The sequence below is a fragment of the Festucalex cinctus genome, chromosome 12, assembly GCF_051991245.1.
Source record: "Festucalex cinctus isolate MCC-2025b chromosome 12, RoL_Fcin_1.0, whole genome shotgun sequence".
Taxonomy (NCBI): Eukaryota; Metazoa; Chordata; class Actinopteri; order Syngnathiformes; family Syngnathidae; genus Festucalex; species Festucalex cinctus.
In genome coordinates this window covers 5,286,213-5,303,534 of record NC_135422.1, presented here as the reverse complement: position 1 = coordinate 5,303,534, position 17,322 = coordinate 5,286,213, and the positions used below count along the sequence as shown (strand labels likewise).

Here is a 17,322-nt window from a genome sequence, read left to right as displayed (position 1 = left end):
CATTTTTTTTCAACGACCATGTATAGTATTTATTTATTATTTTTTTAAATGACCATGTATAGTAAGGCATTTTTTTTAAACGACCACGTATAGTAAGGCGTTTTTTTTTTTTTTTTTTTTTTAAATGACCATGTATAGTAAGGCTTTTTTTTTTAAACAACCAGGTATAGTGTTTTTTTTTTTTTTAAATGACCATGTATAGTAAGGCATTTTTTTTAAATGACCACGTATAGTAAGGTGTTTTTTTTTTCTTTTTTCTTAATGACCATGTATAGTAAGGCATTTTTTTTTTAAACGACCACGTATAGTAAGGCGTTTTAAAAAAATTTTTTTTTTAAATGACCATGTATAGTAAGGCATTTTTTTTTTTTAAACGACCACATATAGTAAGCCGTTTTTTTTTCTTTTTCTTTTAAATGACCATGTATAGTAAGGCGTTTTTTTTTAAACGACCTTGTATAGTAAGGTGTTTTTTTTTTTGTTTTTTTTTAAATGACCATGTATAGTAAGGCATTTTTTTTCAACGACCATGTATAGTAATTATTATTATTTTTTTTAAATGACCATGTATAGTAAGGCTTTTTTTTTAAAACAACCAGGTATAGTGTTTTTTTTTTTTAAATGACCATGTATAGTAAGGCATTTTTTTTTAAACGACCACGTATAAGTGTTTTTTTTTTCTTTTTTCTTAATGACCATGTATAGTAAGGCATTTTTTTTTAAACGACCACGTATAGTAAGGCGTTTTTTAAAAAATTTTTTTTTAAATGACCATGTATAGTAAGGCATTTTTTTTTTTTTTTAATGACCACGTATAGTAAGGTGTTTTTTTTTGTTTTTTTTTAAAATGACGATGTATAGTATGACATTGTTTTTTTTAATGACCATGTATAGTAAGGGATTTTTTTTATACGACCACGTACAGTAAGGTTTTTTTTTTTTTTTTTTTTTTATAAACGACCACGTATAGTAAGGTGTTTTTTTTTTTTAAGTGACTATGTATCGTAAGGCATTTCTTTTTTTTTTTTTTAAACGACCACATATAGTAAGCCGTTTTTTGTTTTTTTTAAATGGCCATGTATAGTAAGGCATTTTTTTTAAACGACCACGTAGTTTTTTTTTTTTTTTTTTTTTTTAATGACCATGTATATGTTTATGAAAATGTGGGAAGAAATATCGTTTTTGAAATGTTTTAAAAGTATTTTCTAGTGTCAGTATTCTTTATTTTTTGTTCTCACACATTCATTCGCCTCCACTTCCTGTTCGATGCTTCCTGACAAATGAAGTTGACACACAGGAAACGGTAATTATAAGAGCCATTTAATGTTAGACAGTAACAAGAAGCATGGCATGATTGATTATTTGATCAGTTACACAGACTACAAATAACTGAGCGGTGTTGGACAAATCACCCAATGGTGCCATGATCACGTTAGTAAAATGCAACATGTTTCACCCCCTTATTTCTTTTTTAAGTGTCACAAAAAATGTTCATGTTCATGGTTGACAGAGAAAAAGCAATGTGAAGCAAAGCAAACCAAGTTACATATTTCATTTGACAGAGCTGAATGTGACAAGCCATACCGAGTGAATTTTGCTGATATACAGTACATACAACACACAAATACAGCAAAGTAAAAGTGACGGAGGATGAATTGGACTGCTACACAATTAAAAGTATTCAAACACTAAAAAGACACGACTGAGTGAATAAATTTGAGCCAACATTCAAAACGCTACATTTAAACATGTTCATACTTGTGGACTACAGATGTTAAGACAGACGGGTATGGGAGCAAAAAAATGAAACTCTTCAAATCCCATGAAAACTAGTTTTTAAAAGGCTTAAAATATATATTGCTGGTAATAGTTTTCTTTTTAAGAAAATAGAAATTGTGCGACTGAAGCTTACAATACACTGCTGGCAGTTGCGCCCGATTCTTGGTGACCTGCTGGCAAAGGTCATCTGAGAGGCGCCGTGTGCTGAGAGACTCCCAGGAGGAGCGAAATGGAAAGAAACAAAAAGAATCAACAAACCGGGACCTTTGTGATACTTGAATCCCTCGTTGTGACCCAGATGGCGTTCATCACAGTGGAATGCTACGGACTTCACGTAATGTGCGCAAACAGCAGCCAAACTCGAGTTGGACGTATTCGGATACATAAATAAGAGGATGTCGATGACTCAGTTGATGTGGTCCAAGGCGCGCAGAAGCTCCTCCCCCTGCAGCAGATACTGGCGGCCCTGTAAGGGGGCGTTGACCTCGCAGTCGTAGCGGGTGAGCTGTGGCAGGTTGAAGAGGGACCTGGTGACCTCTGCGGTGCTGCCTAACAGGCAACTCGCCAAATCTAAGACGACAACAGACGGCGGTTCATATGACGAATGGAACAAACGGAACAATCCACAAAAAAGGTCTCGTCAAATCACCTGAAGGCAGCAGAACAACAGTTTGGGTTGTGCCCAAGTCAACCTTCAGTTTCTTCCCTCCTTTCACATTTTCCTTCGTCAAAGTTTCCTGGCAAAAACATGAATGTTAATTTGGACGTCAAACTCAATATCGTGATATTAAAACTGCTACAATATGTCGTCGTCATGTTCACAATATTTAAAAGGAACACATTTGTTAAAAAAAAAAAAAGTCAGGTTGATTTCCATTTGTGCAGTTTTAGCACCCTCTAGTGGCGAGTTTATTAGTACAATTTAATTTTCATTAGGAATGTTTTGGCCTTCTATGTTTAAAATCTATGCTAATTGTCAGATGAAGGAGAACCGAATTTGCTTGTGAAGCGATCAATGTGTGCTTGCATTACCAAGTAAGTGCCTCAATAGAGATTTAGGTGGTTTATATGCATTGATGTTATGTACAAAAGCACAATATTGTGCTTTTTTTTTTTTTTTTTTAGTATGAGCTCTCTGTTTTTACAATCTTGTGATCTTTTTTTAAATATCGCCAACGGCCCCACAATATCGTAATAATTATCATATCGTGACCTTCATATCGTGGAATATCGTATCGTGATGTTTGGATATCGTTGCATCCCTACATCAAACTGGATGTCAATTTTACAGATGTTTCACTTACCTGGCCAACCATCGCTCGTATGTCATCCAGTTTCCTTTTGCGCTGTGCATTTTGCGCTGCCAGGGTGCGGAGCGACACCTCTTTGTCCAAATGGGCCGTTCTGACAAACAAACATGACATACATCACGCGAAAATCGGGAGGCGGAGCGCATTTACGGAACCTTTACCTCTTAATGAGGATGGGGGACGCGGCGAGAACTGTGTCGGGCGACGCCGGGGACGATGCGGAGCCGCTGGTCGTGCCGAAGGGCAGGCCGAGATAATTGTGGAGAGCCTGCGCGACGCGGACGGGCGAGCTCTCCAGGGATCCGGCGGGTCCGCAAGGTTGCTCGGGGCTCACGCTGCGCAGCTGGAAGTCGTCATCCATGGGGATGTAGGGAGCCAACATCTCCAGGTCCAAGTCCTCCATTGCCTTTCGGGAAGAGCATCCAATCACTGTTTTTTAAGATCAGTCACCAATGACGTCATCATTACCTGTGTGGTAAAGGGGGTCTTGGGTTGTGTATCAATAGCAAACAGCTTCTCCACCAAGTCTAGTTTAAAGTCCGAGATGTCCGGGTCCATGGTTAAGCAAAAGTCTGGAGGAGGAGGAACCTGTAACAAAGAAATATGGAAGCAGGTCAAAGCACAATTATAATGAGAGTGCAGAATTTTTTTAATTTACTTCATGATAAAGATGAGATAGTTCTTCATATGAAAGGAAAAATGCACTGAGCCGTCGCCATCTTATAAATGCAATGATGCCATCTAGTGGCAGAAAAATCAATATCATACTCGTTTTTTCACAGTACATCTTTTTAATTTTCACGCAATTTTATGGATTATAAAATAGCTGTATCAATGATTGAAAGATGCAGCCATATTTCTATTAATTTAACATTTTTCCACTTTTACGTTAAGAGTACGAAAATGTGTTTGTTTGTTTTTTAAATCAGGTTAATCACATCTTAGAAGTAATTAATTACGATAAAATTCAATTGTAATAATCACCTGACACCAGGACTGGACTGGCGCAAATAATCGGCATTTTGACTTGCGCCCGCTGGCCCAGCCCGATTTTCTGACCGCCCTCGGCTACGTAGCTCTGCCACTGATGTTTATTGGTTCAGTTTGATATCTAGATTGTAAATGAATGAATGGGCTGCTCCTTCTAAATTGTGGGTCGGTCTCTTGGGGTAAAATGGAGGAAAATAATCATTCAATAGCACACCATCGGCCCCAAAGGACACCGGCCCCACCGGGCATCTGCCCTCTAATGCCAGATGGCCAGTCCAGCCCTGCCGGACACCCCTAATAAATTTAATGTACCCATCCAGTGAAATAGAACATTTTTGTTTGTTTTTAACCACTTCCACCATTAAAATGAATTTGTACAATTTTGAATGAGCTTTAATTGGCTTTACCTCGGCTGTGCTGTTGCTGGTTGTCGACGTGGCCGCGGGTCCGGCATAGTCGTCACTTTTCCCATCCGCGGCGCCCACGTCGACACCGAGAGGCTCGCTGGGCGGCAGAGGAGAAAGCGGCAGCGCCAGCTTCTCACTGGTGGCGGGAAGCATCACGTCATTGTAGAGGGGCACGTCTTTCAGCAGCTGGATGTCGGAATCTGTGGGAGGGGAGAGGCGGGCGTTAGGACGCGAGTCATCCAGACGAAGTTTGCAAGGAGGCCGCCACAAACCGGGGCAGCTGAAGTCCAGGGAGATGATGGTGTCTCCGGCTGCTGGCGCCAGCAGCGTCAAAGCCTCGGGTTCCTCCTTCAGCTGATCGTACAGGCTGCTCACTGGCTTCGGCTCAAGCGTTTGCGTGAACAGCTTGATCACGTCCAGCTCTGGGGCCACCTTCTCTTTTTCCTCCATCTTCAACACGGTCGGGGGCTTTTCTAGTGGGCAGCTCTGCACAACAAGCTTTTCTCCATCCTCCTGCAGCTCCTTCTTCACAGGCTTCGTCTGCTCCAGAGACAAGATCACTTTCTCCTCCTGGATGCCACTGCAGAACAGGGAGACTAAGTCAAACTTGTACCTCCAAAAGTCATTTATAAAAAAAACAAAAAAAACATGTTTGTTCAACCATTAAAATTGCATTGTCAAAGTGAGCAAAAAAATCAATTTTTAACACTTCATATTGCTCAATAATTTGTCAAAATAGCCCACATACTGGCCGACCCATAGATGCTCTAATAATCTCGATTAGTCAAAATTAAACAATTGACAAGTAATTGAGAGTAATCATTTGGGGCATTTTTTTTTTTTTTTTTTTTTTTAATTATTGTCCAAATCCTCTGGTTTCAGCATATCAACAGAATTGTTCACTGATTTCTGTAGTCCTTAGAGATACTTCACTTATTTAGCCCATTATATCAATAAAAAGTTAATATTTTGTCTATAATTAATTTGATACTTTCATTATTTTTCAATAGTACCTTTAAAAGCACATTTTGCAACTTGCTGTCGACTGAAAAGTTTTTTCTGCTGTTTTTACTTTGGAAAATGACCGAACCAAACATAGTACAAAGTACAACATTAATCACCTTTTTTTTTTTTTTCTTAAATCACTATACGAATACAAAGTATGAAATAAACACCAATCACTGACTGCCCCATTTGTGGTTTTAATAATGGACTATAAACTCCCTAAGATGCCACAAGATGGTGCCAAAACTAAGTGGAAAGAAGTGATTAGCATGCAGTATATTTGTTGAATTGATATATTATTTTGTTTAATGTGCATGCACATGTCCGGTACATTTTTTTCCCTAAATCAAATAATCTGCAAGATATTTCCTTTTAAAGGGTAGTGTAAGATGAGTTGTTGTTTTTTTTAAACCACCCACAACCTTACTAAAATAGAATATTTCATTATAAGTGAAGCTTATTTATTTCCTTATTAATTAAATATTGGGACTTTCCGAGTGATTTACGTACCTGAGAACAAAGTTGACACAGACCACACACTGTGGCTGAGAGTTCTTGTTGTTGTAGATGACAGTCGCTTGCGTCTCCACCCACACAAAACCCCCCCTCTTGGCCAGCATCCGGTATTGGCCTGTGCTGACCTGGCCCTTTGCAAACACTGAGTACATATACAAACATAAGCACGTTTATGATACGCCGCTTGCCAAGACACTGCAGCGCTTGTAGTTCATTTTCAACATTATTCAAACTCGATTCAAGGATGCACGTGACGCTTACAGTTCTGATGAGTCTTGGTGAGGTGGTCTGAGTCCAGCGCGTGATAGTACTCGTACACAGAACGATCCAACAGGTCCTCTGGATCATATCCCATAAGCTCAGTGATCCTGTCGGATCAACAAATGATCAGCATGTATTGTACTCTCAAGTAGGAAGACACAAATCTAAATTTTGTTTGAGACATTGTGAGTGCTAGGTGGCTCCCTGCGCACACTCTGCCAATGAGCGCGCCACTGCCCCCTAATGTAGTGGAGGTGCAATTGCACTTTATTCTTCGACAGTAAAAAAAAATAAAAAAAATAAAAATAAAATAAAATTAAAAAGGCATGTCCCCGAGGTCAAACATGCCCCCCTTGACGAAGCCTCGCGCCCCCCTGGGGGGGGGCGTCCCACTATTTGAGAAGCACTGCATTAACCCAATATTAACCCGAATACCATATTTAGACTAGTGGGGCTGTATACAACATATTATTGTCAAGACAATTTTTTGGGTTGACTAAACTTCCTTTTTAAATATTCTATTTTAAAATAAAACTACTAAAGTCAACCTCCTTGGTCCAGATCCTAATTTTGAATAGTACTTTTTTTTTTTTTTTTTTTTTTTTTTTTAAATGAACAACTATCGATAGCGACTGATACAAAATACTCGTGATGGCACTTTTCAACCGTATCGCGCCCAGCCCCACGCCGGATCACGTGTGCTCACCTCTCGTCGCAATATGTAAACTTCATATCCATCGTGTGTCGGCTGAGAAACGTTTTGGTGTCCAGCGGGACCTCGATGTTGGAAGGGTGTGGAATAGGATCGCAGATGAGCACCAGATAAGGAAGCGCTGGCTCCTTGTGGTCCTTGGCAGTCTGCTCGTTGAGACCGCTGTGTAAATGCACGTGTCCCGAGCAGTGGAGCACCTGTCGACGTTGACATTGGAACATTTGTGATATACTTTTAGACTTAAAAAAACAACAAAACAAAACAAAGATCACATGGTTATTTAAAAATGTAACATTTGCTAACAATAATAGAAAATGTTTTTCTTTATAGTATTGTAATCATGTCCACCAAATACTCGAGATGATAGACATCTAAATTCTGAAATTTGAATTCTGCTTTGGGTATGGAATTATCATGATTTAAATATGCAATCCGGGCTCAGTAATTGTGTTGTTAATGTCTTCCGCATGGGCTTGAGTCAGAATAGGCTGCTAATGGCCCATCTCATGGCCTCTCAGATGTCGATATCGGTACACATATACAATTAAAGGCTGATTATTTTGAATTCAAATGAAGTTTACTGACTAATGGCCACTTTGCTTGGCAATGGGTTATTGGGTTGCACTTACCAACATGCACTTTATATGATTATCAAGGTTTCAGTCCAGCTATTATTATGAGCAAGTCCTTCCATTACCTTCCATGTAGCCGACTTGACATTGACGGTGCGGCCTCGGCTTGTGAGTGTGCACTTCATTCGAAGGAAGAAGCTGCGCTCTGTGTTTGGTTCCTTTGCCTTTTTGGAGCCTGAAATTTGACCAAAAAGAACAGGAAGATCATTCAAAAGATGGATCTTCCCATTTCTTTAAACTTTTCTATGATTTGAATTTAAAGGGAAATTAGCGTAAAGGAAAGTTCACATAAACTTGTCGTCGTGAGTTATGATGCTAAAATGCTCCGTACCTGTTCTGTGGACCAGCATTTCCCTCAGCTCGTCCTGGTCACAGGGGTGTGTGAAATCAAACACGTTGTGCCCAGTCAGGTCAAACTGCACAAGTCAGAGACAGAACGTCGGACATTTCACATCAGCATTTCATGCGCTGTTAACTTGTGAACCTCTAACCTACTTTATCGAGATGTATTAGTAAAAATGTGTCCTTCATTGTTCCGAAGAAGAAAAAAAATACAATTCAATGGTGACAACTGTAATTCAAACTTACCTGTGCCAGGCCAAGGCACTTGTTAACATTCTCAGAGAGATAAATCATATCGCCATCTTCTGACAGCACCATTAGAAAGCCCTCCAGAGCTTTTAAGTAGGAGCCCTTCAGCTGTGCGTCCAATTCGCTCTCCTCCTCTGCCTTTGGCTCATCTGGAGGGACAGAAAAGCACAGAATGAAACGAAAGCAGCGGCTAGGGTATGGTAACATGTCTAAATGGAAGGATGTGTAGTTTAGAATATGAAGTGCTCAGTAATTTGGTGAATTAGTTATGGTGATTTGGATTTTAGTTGGCTCTGTTACCATAAATAGTTCTTAATTTGATCATCTTTAGTAGGCCCAGAATTATTTATTTATATATGTATATCGTTCCCATCCTGCTTCAAAACACTACACCGTTATCCCAGTCCCCAAGGTAGACCATCAGCGCTCCCATATCTACGCCTTAGGAAGGTGGCGGACAACATTTTCTCGCCCCATCTGAAACATTTGAAAGCAGCGACTGACCGGTGTCGAGCAGTTTCCTCATGCGCAGGTAGCTGATGGTGAGTCTCATGACGGAGGCCTTGTCGAGGCTGGCGCTGACGCTGTGAGGCAACGGCAGCTGCTCGGAAAGCTCGAAAAACACCTCCGACTCCTTCCCGCGCCGGCATCGCGCCGCATCCCTCGACTTCTCCTTCCTTCGCTCTGAGCTCACCCTGCGGGGAGACATGTGGGGGGGGGGGGGGGGGGGTAAGTTATTGTGGCCACATAATGCCTCAAAAGCGTCAAGTTGCACCACAACAAAGACCACTAACTTCTAAAAATAGCTCTGTGTGATGGAACAGTAATGACACGGGACGCCGTGTGTACACAGCCTTAACTAAAATGTGAACTGCCATTTTTAAAGAGCAAAATGCTGTGAGAGTCCAAAATGTCCAGCTCAAAAGTGGCTGATAATAATACCAGCAAAATGTGATTTGCGGATGTTATTTGGCTAGCTAGTGGATGTCACCTTCAGAACTCAAGTAAATAATTCATCAGTCTGAGTGGAGTCAGATTCCCCACACTGTTGAGGAGCTGATTACCCAAGCACCTTCCTTTAGCAATCAATATCACTGACAAATATTTACACAATATTTAATCAGTAAGTCTCACATGGTGCAGTCATAATGTTGTGACATTTGTGGTCACTTCTGCAGTGTGTTTTATATCAATGTCACATTTTCCAATTTTGACTTCATTCATAAGCAAGGATTCATCTGCAACACTATAAAAAGTAATTAAACTAACCACATATACATTATGGATATTAGAAAGAATCTTCAAATTCTAGTGTCACATGCATCTAGCTTTGCAGTTATTTTGGTGTACAATGAAACCAAACAACATTCTTTTAGACACTTTTTTTTTTTTTAGGCACACATGCCAGCAAGTTTTTAAACAACGTCCGCATGATATTAGTGCCACACCAGCAGCTGTATTACAAGAGGAGCGTGACGTTGGCCAGACGTCAGCGAATGGCGCAATACTTCAAAGTTGTTTGCCAACCATCAATTGACAAAATACATCTGGAGGCGCAATGTAGTGGAATACATTGCAGAGTCGTTCGCTCAGAGATGATTCAACTTTGAGGACATACGTAAGTATCTGTGGCAGCCACATGGATAATCACAATAAGGGTTGTGCGGCTAAAGATACTAATTAGAGGAAGTAGCTTAGACTGCTAATATTAGCCACTTTGTAGTTTTGCTCTGGAAAGGACAACTCAACTTGAATGTTATGGGAAATTGTGTTTCGAAATCCAAAGGAATGGAGACCAACTATTGTTACAACAGGTTACACTACACAAAAATTACCTAGCTATAAATAATTTGTATTCATCAGATTGACAGGAGTCAACATTTTCAAAACACATAAAGCAAAAGGAAGGATAGTTTTTTTTCTTCTCCAAAGTTTAAATTAAATCTTCCATCCAATGAATAATTTCTGTTACTCAACATTCTAAACTGTCAGATGATGCCATCAGCTTTTTGTCTCACGAAACTAAGAAACACAAATAACAGTTCACCCTACTTATTCTAATCCAGACACACTGCTTTCCCTCTATATTAAAATAGCCAATAAAAAATAAAAAACAGTCCCCAGCAGAAACTAACACATTCCCAGGCAAACGGCCAATATTACATAACAGGACTCGTACACATGGGGTCATGCATGACCCGAAGTCCTCTGTAGTTTGATGCTAGAAAACACAACATATATAGTTTAGCTTTGTGCTATTTTAAAACACAGTACAAATAGATACTATGACTGGATGAACATTATGAATACTAGTCAGTAAGAGATATGAACCAGTGGACAGAAGATTATAACAGTAAAAAAAAGGACAGAGGATTGGCTCCAAGAAAGAAAGGAGAAAAATAGTGCAGCAACTGCCAGTACTCCGTTCGCTAAACAGGGTGCCAACATTCCGCTTGCTCAGTGTTCTGTTCCTCTAGTGCGCCTCTTTTTTTTTTTTAGGGTACTCAGTCAAAAAACAACAACTAAATAAGTAGACAATTAGGCAGGGAACAGCAACAGATCCTCAAGTAAGCTATTTTAAACTTCAAAACAAAAACCTTTCCATAGGAAGAGGCGCCACTAAGTATGAGACTTTGGACAACGCAAGTTGTAAATAAAATTCATTTTCCTGAATAAAAAATTCATAGTTTGGGGTGAAAAATGGGCCATCGTAGCTACATAGTGGCTTTCACTTTTCTATTACATCTGATAAGAAGCAGATCAGTAAGCCTTAGTGAATGTTAAGCCAAAACCAGTAGATGGCTTTGAATATGGTTTTACTATATGCTGTGGTTATGTTGAAGTATAGAAAAAAAGCATGTGACTGGCACGATGATGAACATCCTTTTATGGCACGTCTGCAGACTCCACACACAGATCAATGGCAATGTAAGCTCATTCGGGCCGGCAGGCATTTGTTGAAGACAAAGCAACATTGCAGCAAGGCTCTCTAAGTTCTCCATCTATCGCTATGTACAAGCAGTTAAATACTGAATTTATCACCTGACTTTCCCAGTTAATACAACACATACTCACATGCTGTTCACCGCACAGCACTAGATTTCAGATTCACGTTTTTGTCATACTAATATTAGAGAAACAATACTCTGTGCGCATTGAAATTCTTACATGGGCATCCGCATTCAAACATGGCGGTCTACCTATTGTCAGATGTAAAAAGGTAAATGTAATTTAAAAAAAAAAATGTATGTATGTATATATATATATATATATATATATATATATGAACAATACAAAGCCAAAACAAACAAAATATAATGGAAGTATAAAAATACAAAACCAAGTGTCATCAGTGGTAGGCGAAATAATTATTGAATATTGTCACAATCCTAACACTGCTGTTATGTGGTCCACAAGTTCTGTAATTTCCGATTTTCCCAGAGGCCTGAATGGCATCGCCCTCATTATGAATGCTTAAAATATGAAAATGCTTCGAATAAAATTGAAGAAAGTGTACTTGAATATCTAAGCGCAACTTCCACTGCAAGACATATTTGGCAACTGCTTCTGACGTCAGTCGATCCTGGGTGATTAAGAGATGAGGCAGAAATAATACCACAAAGTAGCACTGTGCAACGTAACTTACATCAAACCTGATTACAACAAAAACATACTACCATTTAAAGTGCCTCCAATTAAGTACAAATAAAGTTTCCGCTGTTTTAGTGAGCTTTCCTGACATTTAAAAAATATATATATTTAAAGCAGAAGCCTGCAGTTTTTTTTTGTGTTTGTTTTTTTTTTTTTGCCAACATTGGCTGGCATTTGGAACTGTTCATAATTCCCTATAACCTTGACTAAGGTCCAACCAATCACATTCATCAAAATCATGTTAAATGAGCCAATTAAAGTTCCTTTAACTCAAAATAAAGGCTTTTTAGGACATTTTTGTAGCCACATCTTATCGCACAAGCTGCGTTGGAAAAGGCCAAGTTAGAAGTTGTGTTTATTTTTATGCTCATAATTCCCTACAACCTTGACTAAGGTCCAATTCCAGCCAAAGAAAAACAGCCTGTGTTATACGGGTTCCAGACGGTGACCAATATGCTCGCAAATGCGGCCAAATTGTCAGTGTGCGCTGCTTGTAAGAATTTCATCCATTTGCACTAGACTCGAGCGAGTACGTTTTAACGCTCTCTCTCCAGTCTCATCCAAAGACAGTGTCTTACTGTCTTTTTCACGACTTTAGATTATCCATCCCCATCCTCAAATGAGCTGGTCCCTACGACTTGATATAAAAGCAAACCTCGTTTCTCCCCGCCCCACCGTGTCTTTTAAAATTACTGTTTTTATGACCACCTTTTTTTGTCATACATTACTTGTTGCAGATAAACCTGCAAGTTGCAACAGTAAAAGTCCAGTGTTGAGAAAGTTCATTTTCTAAAAACAAAGTAGTTCAAAGTTCAGTTCACCAATTTTTAAATGAACTACCTTAGTTAACTGTTTCATAGCTTGTGTAGTTTTAATGTCCAAGCAGAAACTAAATCTAAGGTAGGAATCAGACTGAGGTAGGAAATGAGATGTCACACACTAACTACACCACCATCGTCTTCAAACGATCGTAAAACGACAACCGACCTGCGACCCCCCTCGCAAAATTCAAAGGGAAAACACTCCAATGTCAAATGCCCAGCTCGAACTATACGACTTTTTTGTTGTTGACAACAGTCACTCTGTCAGATTGCAAGATAAATTTGTGCTGTCTTGGACCAGGCGAGTTTCCACACTCCAAGTCTTAACCCTGCCCGATCTGTACAGGTTGTCGGGGAGGTCACACAAAAAAATGTTTACAAAAAAGTAGCAGGGAGAGTTTATGGGCAATCAGGACTGTGGGACACCAATGTAGGTCTATACTGCATTTAGGCACCGTAGGAACAGCAAGGGCATGTTGCACACTACCTACTTGTCAGTCGGTACACTAACACAAGAACAGAATGTAAACATTTGCAAGGAAGGATGGAGCGGCAGGATTATGTTAATTGTGCATCAGTGGCCACAGAAATAAACACAACTAACTTGGCCTTTTCCAACGCAGCTTATGCAATAAGATGTGACTACAAAAATGTCATAAAAGGCCTTTATTTGGAGTTAAAGGAACTTTAATTGCAATTAATATGATCTTGAATGTGATTGGTTGATTCTGAACACAGCCACATATCTGGTTAGAACAGGGTGCACAAACTTGAGCACCCATATTATCTCAGTACTTACATATTATTCCAGCAAGTATTATTTCGCTTTTAAAAATTGCGTTCTAAGTGTAAAATGTCACAATAGCGGTTGAAAAAAAAATGTAAATGAGTTACCATGATCTCACTTTTGAATACTCCATGATCTCACTTTTGAATACTCCAAAAACCTGCCATTTGAACAATGGTGGACTTTTTATAGCCACTGTAGTAATTCGACCTGCACACGAGGCAATGTGCCAAATTTCAATTTGACAGCAAGAATGCAAGTGGGGAAAAAAAAAACAAATGGGCTATAACTTGCATGGTTTTAAAGGGACAAAATAAACAACTGTAAGCGAGTTCTTGTTTGCTGTGTTGGTTGATGTGTTTAGGATTTTAAAGAGTAGCTACAAAGAAGCAATTGACAGATCAAATATTACCATAACAAAATACCTGCTTAGTTTCATATCTGCTGACATAAGTCAAGACCTAACTTACTGCATTACTTACTACAGTTAAAATTATTTACATTTAGCGACTGACAGTAATGACTCAAAACGACCCTATGTTGTAACCACACGACCACTTATACATTTTTAACAAAAGAACCACACCGAAGCAGTACTCGCAAGCGATAAAGGCCAGCAATCGCAACGTCAAAACAGGACAGCAGTCACAAAAACTCTCATAGACCACACAAAAAACGTAACTCTAAAAATATATATTACAAATTAAAATGACGTATTTAATCAGACAAAACAACAAATTAACCGAGACACAAAGAGGAGTCACAAGCTGGGCAAATAAACGTCGCGAAGCTAGCCAACAACGTTAGCATTAGCTATCACATATTATTATGTCACCGTAAGCGTAGTAAGAGTTAACATAAAACCTCTCATAAATTATATTGTTCAAACCGACAGGCGCATATTTTGACAAGTAACCGTGTAGCGCAGGCTCGTGCCAACATTACCTTTTCTTTTCAGGTACAATTCCTGTGTCCATTTCAGGACCGAAGCACCCGAGTTGTGTCGCCCGATCCGTATCAAGCTGTCTCCGTCGCCGTCGACGAATGATGCCGAACACCAGCAGATCCTCGCCGATGTGGGTTCCGAGCTCGTTAAGTGTTCTTCGTGTGAGTTACCTGCGTGTGTATTTTTTGCGAGGAAGTAAGTCTCTCGGCTTAAAGACAGGCCATTCGTACGTCCACAATTGGCAGCGTTGCCACGCTGGAAAACTGAAAACTGGAGGAACTACACCAGCTCAGGATCACTCACTTCCCCCCAGAGGCCGCGGGGACGTGCAATCACATGATCAACCCCTCGTGGACGCGCCCACGATATTGTACTGTTTCATTGTACTGTACTGTATAATGTTTGATCGAAGGAAGTGCGGTGCACTCTCCCACCGTGGAGTCACCGATATTAGGGTCATTCCGGAATTGAAGGACATTTTCTGTCCCATCCATGAAATTAAAAATAAACGTGCACTTGGTGGCCTGAGAAACAACGTAACTCTCGTAAAAGTGATTCCCAAATATCATTTTAAATACCAAGTGTAGCTCTTGCGCACGCCGCACCCACTACTTTGTTTCTCTCTTTCCCTCTCTCTGTGTATCTTGATAACCAAAACAATTGCAGTATAATGGGAAAACAAGTAAACCAATTTTAGTTGATACAATTTTGTTGATATCTGTTGCTTGTAAATGAACAATTGCGAACATCCGGGCATTTCTGATATTTCCACAATGCAACTCAAGGCAACGCTTCCTTACACCGTGAAAACAAGTGGCGTATTGTGTTACTTTTGCCTGCGACTGCAAACCAGACAGATTGTTCTAATAGTAAAACGACCTTTCATCACACGAGAAATCAAAATAATCATCACAAATCAAATTATATCACAGGTACATTTTAAATAGTTATAATAAAGCTCAGAAAGCCTACAAAATGCACACAATCTTGTTACTAAAACGTTTTAAGCCATTCTAGAGAAAGTGAAAAAAAAAAAAAAGGTGAGTCAGATGACTCAGCAGAAACACTATCATCAAGTTAATTAGTTTGGCAGTTAGTATCGCTAATAAGCCATTTCGAACTGTTTATATTTTGGACTGTGTCGTTCAAACCAATGTAACCCTGTTAGCAGTGTTTTAATTCGAAAATAAATAAATAAATAAATTACCCTAAATAATGGTTTTTTTAAACCCTCCCATAAATAAATAAATAAATAAATAAACAAGGAGAGAGTGGTGTTTGGCTCTCCAAAACATTTTTTTTTTTAATATTTAAATAAATATTGGGAAAAAATGGCCAGTGAGTATAGCTATCACAGCTACTACTGTATGTATTGTTGAGCAAAAACTCTATTAGCGTTGATTTGCAGCCCTGTTACTTTAATACAAAAAAATATATATATAATCAATTAAATATATAAAAAATATTCATACAACTTTCTTAATTTAATTATGAGTTTATTCAGCAATATTTTTTGAATTAGTTTCCATGTTGGATGCATGCCCCAACCATGAATGGTATCATTCTTTTGTCAACAAGCCCTTGGGTGAAAACTCCTCCATTAATATTCCATTCATTTGTAAAAAGGTACTGGAGCTACTTCTACAGTCACTGCCCAAGAAGTCCATGTTTTTCCATTTCAAAAAGGTTGGTCACCCCTGTTTTAAACTCACCATATGTTTTTCTAGGATGTTTTTCACATAATGCTTTGTTGCGGCCCAGGAAAAGGAAGACAGACGCCCCTGCCTGCCCTTTAACCTTGCATCCCCTCAGACAGTAAAGTATTTTCTTACTGTCAGAAGGGGCAGCAGATTCCCGTCGCTGTGCTCCACATATAGTCGGTGTCCAATGACTGCCGTTACATGTTTGAACACAGCACTCGAAAGATAAATCATTAGCTGCATTATGAAGATAACTGATATGCACACACGGTTTACCCATTAGAGGTTCCCTGACCATTAGCTCAGTTCTTTAAGATGAGTTACGTAACAACCATAACAATACATGTCTGTTGTCCATAACATATTTGAGCCCATACAGACCCTCACTTCATCCAAAACGTCGTTAGTCTCAGACGATCTTGGAGGTGAAGATGCTTGATGTGGAGGTGCTGAGCTGGTGTGGTTGCTACACAAGGTCTGCAGTCGGGCCCCAATGGATTACATTATTGATGTAAGAAGTTCAGCAAACAGCAAAATGATGATTGCAAAGTTTTTCCCAGTGTCTGCTTTTGGGGGCAATGCACACGGGACTGTCTTGATTCAATCAAGGCTGCACACACAGCCACGCTGGCAGCCATCAGTTTGTCTCAGTAATGAAATTTGAGACAAGGCTCTTAAATCTCTACTCCCATTTCTACATTCCCTGAGGAAAGCTGCCAAACTGGGCCGTAATGGCTAAACAAAACGTCAGGCCATCTAATCTCGCTCCTCATTCGTTCAACTACCACGTGCCCGCCCGCCGTCATGGACACAACACAATGCCGTGAATATTAGTAGGCTCCTTCTGATCTATACACGACCTTGGACAACATTGATTTAAGCGTCAGAAACCAAATGGGGTGGTATTATGAATATTTTTAGTTAGTTTTTAAAATGAGTAGACCACCATTATATGCTAATGGCTATTCCATATTATATTGCACGTGGTGCAAAATGTGCTCACTTGTTAGCAATTTCTCCCCACCGCTGTTGGACAAAGCGACACAATTGCAACACGGCAGGGGGTCGAAGGTAAACAAAAGCAGGTTTCCTGCTACAAGCTAACAGGAAGTACAGTTGCGCTCTTAAAAGGGAGGTGAACTCCAAAACGGGGCAGGTTCATCATAAAGCAGCATTGTTTACGAGTCTGCCCTTGAACAAGAAAGACTTTCTGT

The 17,322-nt window shown here is 39.5% G+C and overlaps 1 protein-coding gene across 2 annotated transcripts; it reads right to left on the bottom strand.

Moving 5' to 3' along the window:
• Positions 1-1,299: 1,299 nt before the first annotated feature.
• Positions 1,300-14,788, bottom strand: hif1aa (hypoxia inducible factor 1 subunit alpha a). 2 transcript variants are annotated; one of them, XM_077539563.1, is made up of 15 exons: positions 14,408-14,782; positions 8,708-8,898; positions 8,201-8,352; positions 7,944-8,028; positions 7,678-7,787; positions 6,975-7,177; positions 6,269-6,375; positions 6,002-6,149; positions 4,759-5,066; positions 4,487-4,686; positions 3,558-3,677; positions 3,251-3,495; positions 3,084-3,183; positions 2,429-2,516; positions 1,300-2,349 (listed from the first exon to the last, which is right to left on the bottom strand). In XM_077539563.1, exons 1-15 carry the CDS (start codon positions 14,437-14,439, stop codon positions 2,186-2,188), a joined length of 2,253 nt encoding a protein of 750 aa, XP_077395689.1. In that variant the 5' UTR covers positions 14,440-14,782; the 3' UTR covers positions 1,300-2,185. The 2 variants fall into 2 exon arrangements, with proteins under 2 accessions (XP_077395689.1, XP_077395688.1); XM_077539562.1 differs by having other exon boundaries at positions 4,487-5,066; positions 14,408-14,788.
• Between the last annotated feature and the right edge of the window lie 2,534 nt (positions 14,789-17,322).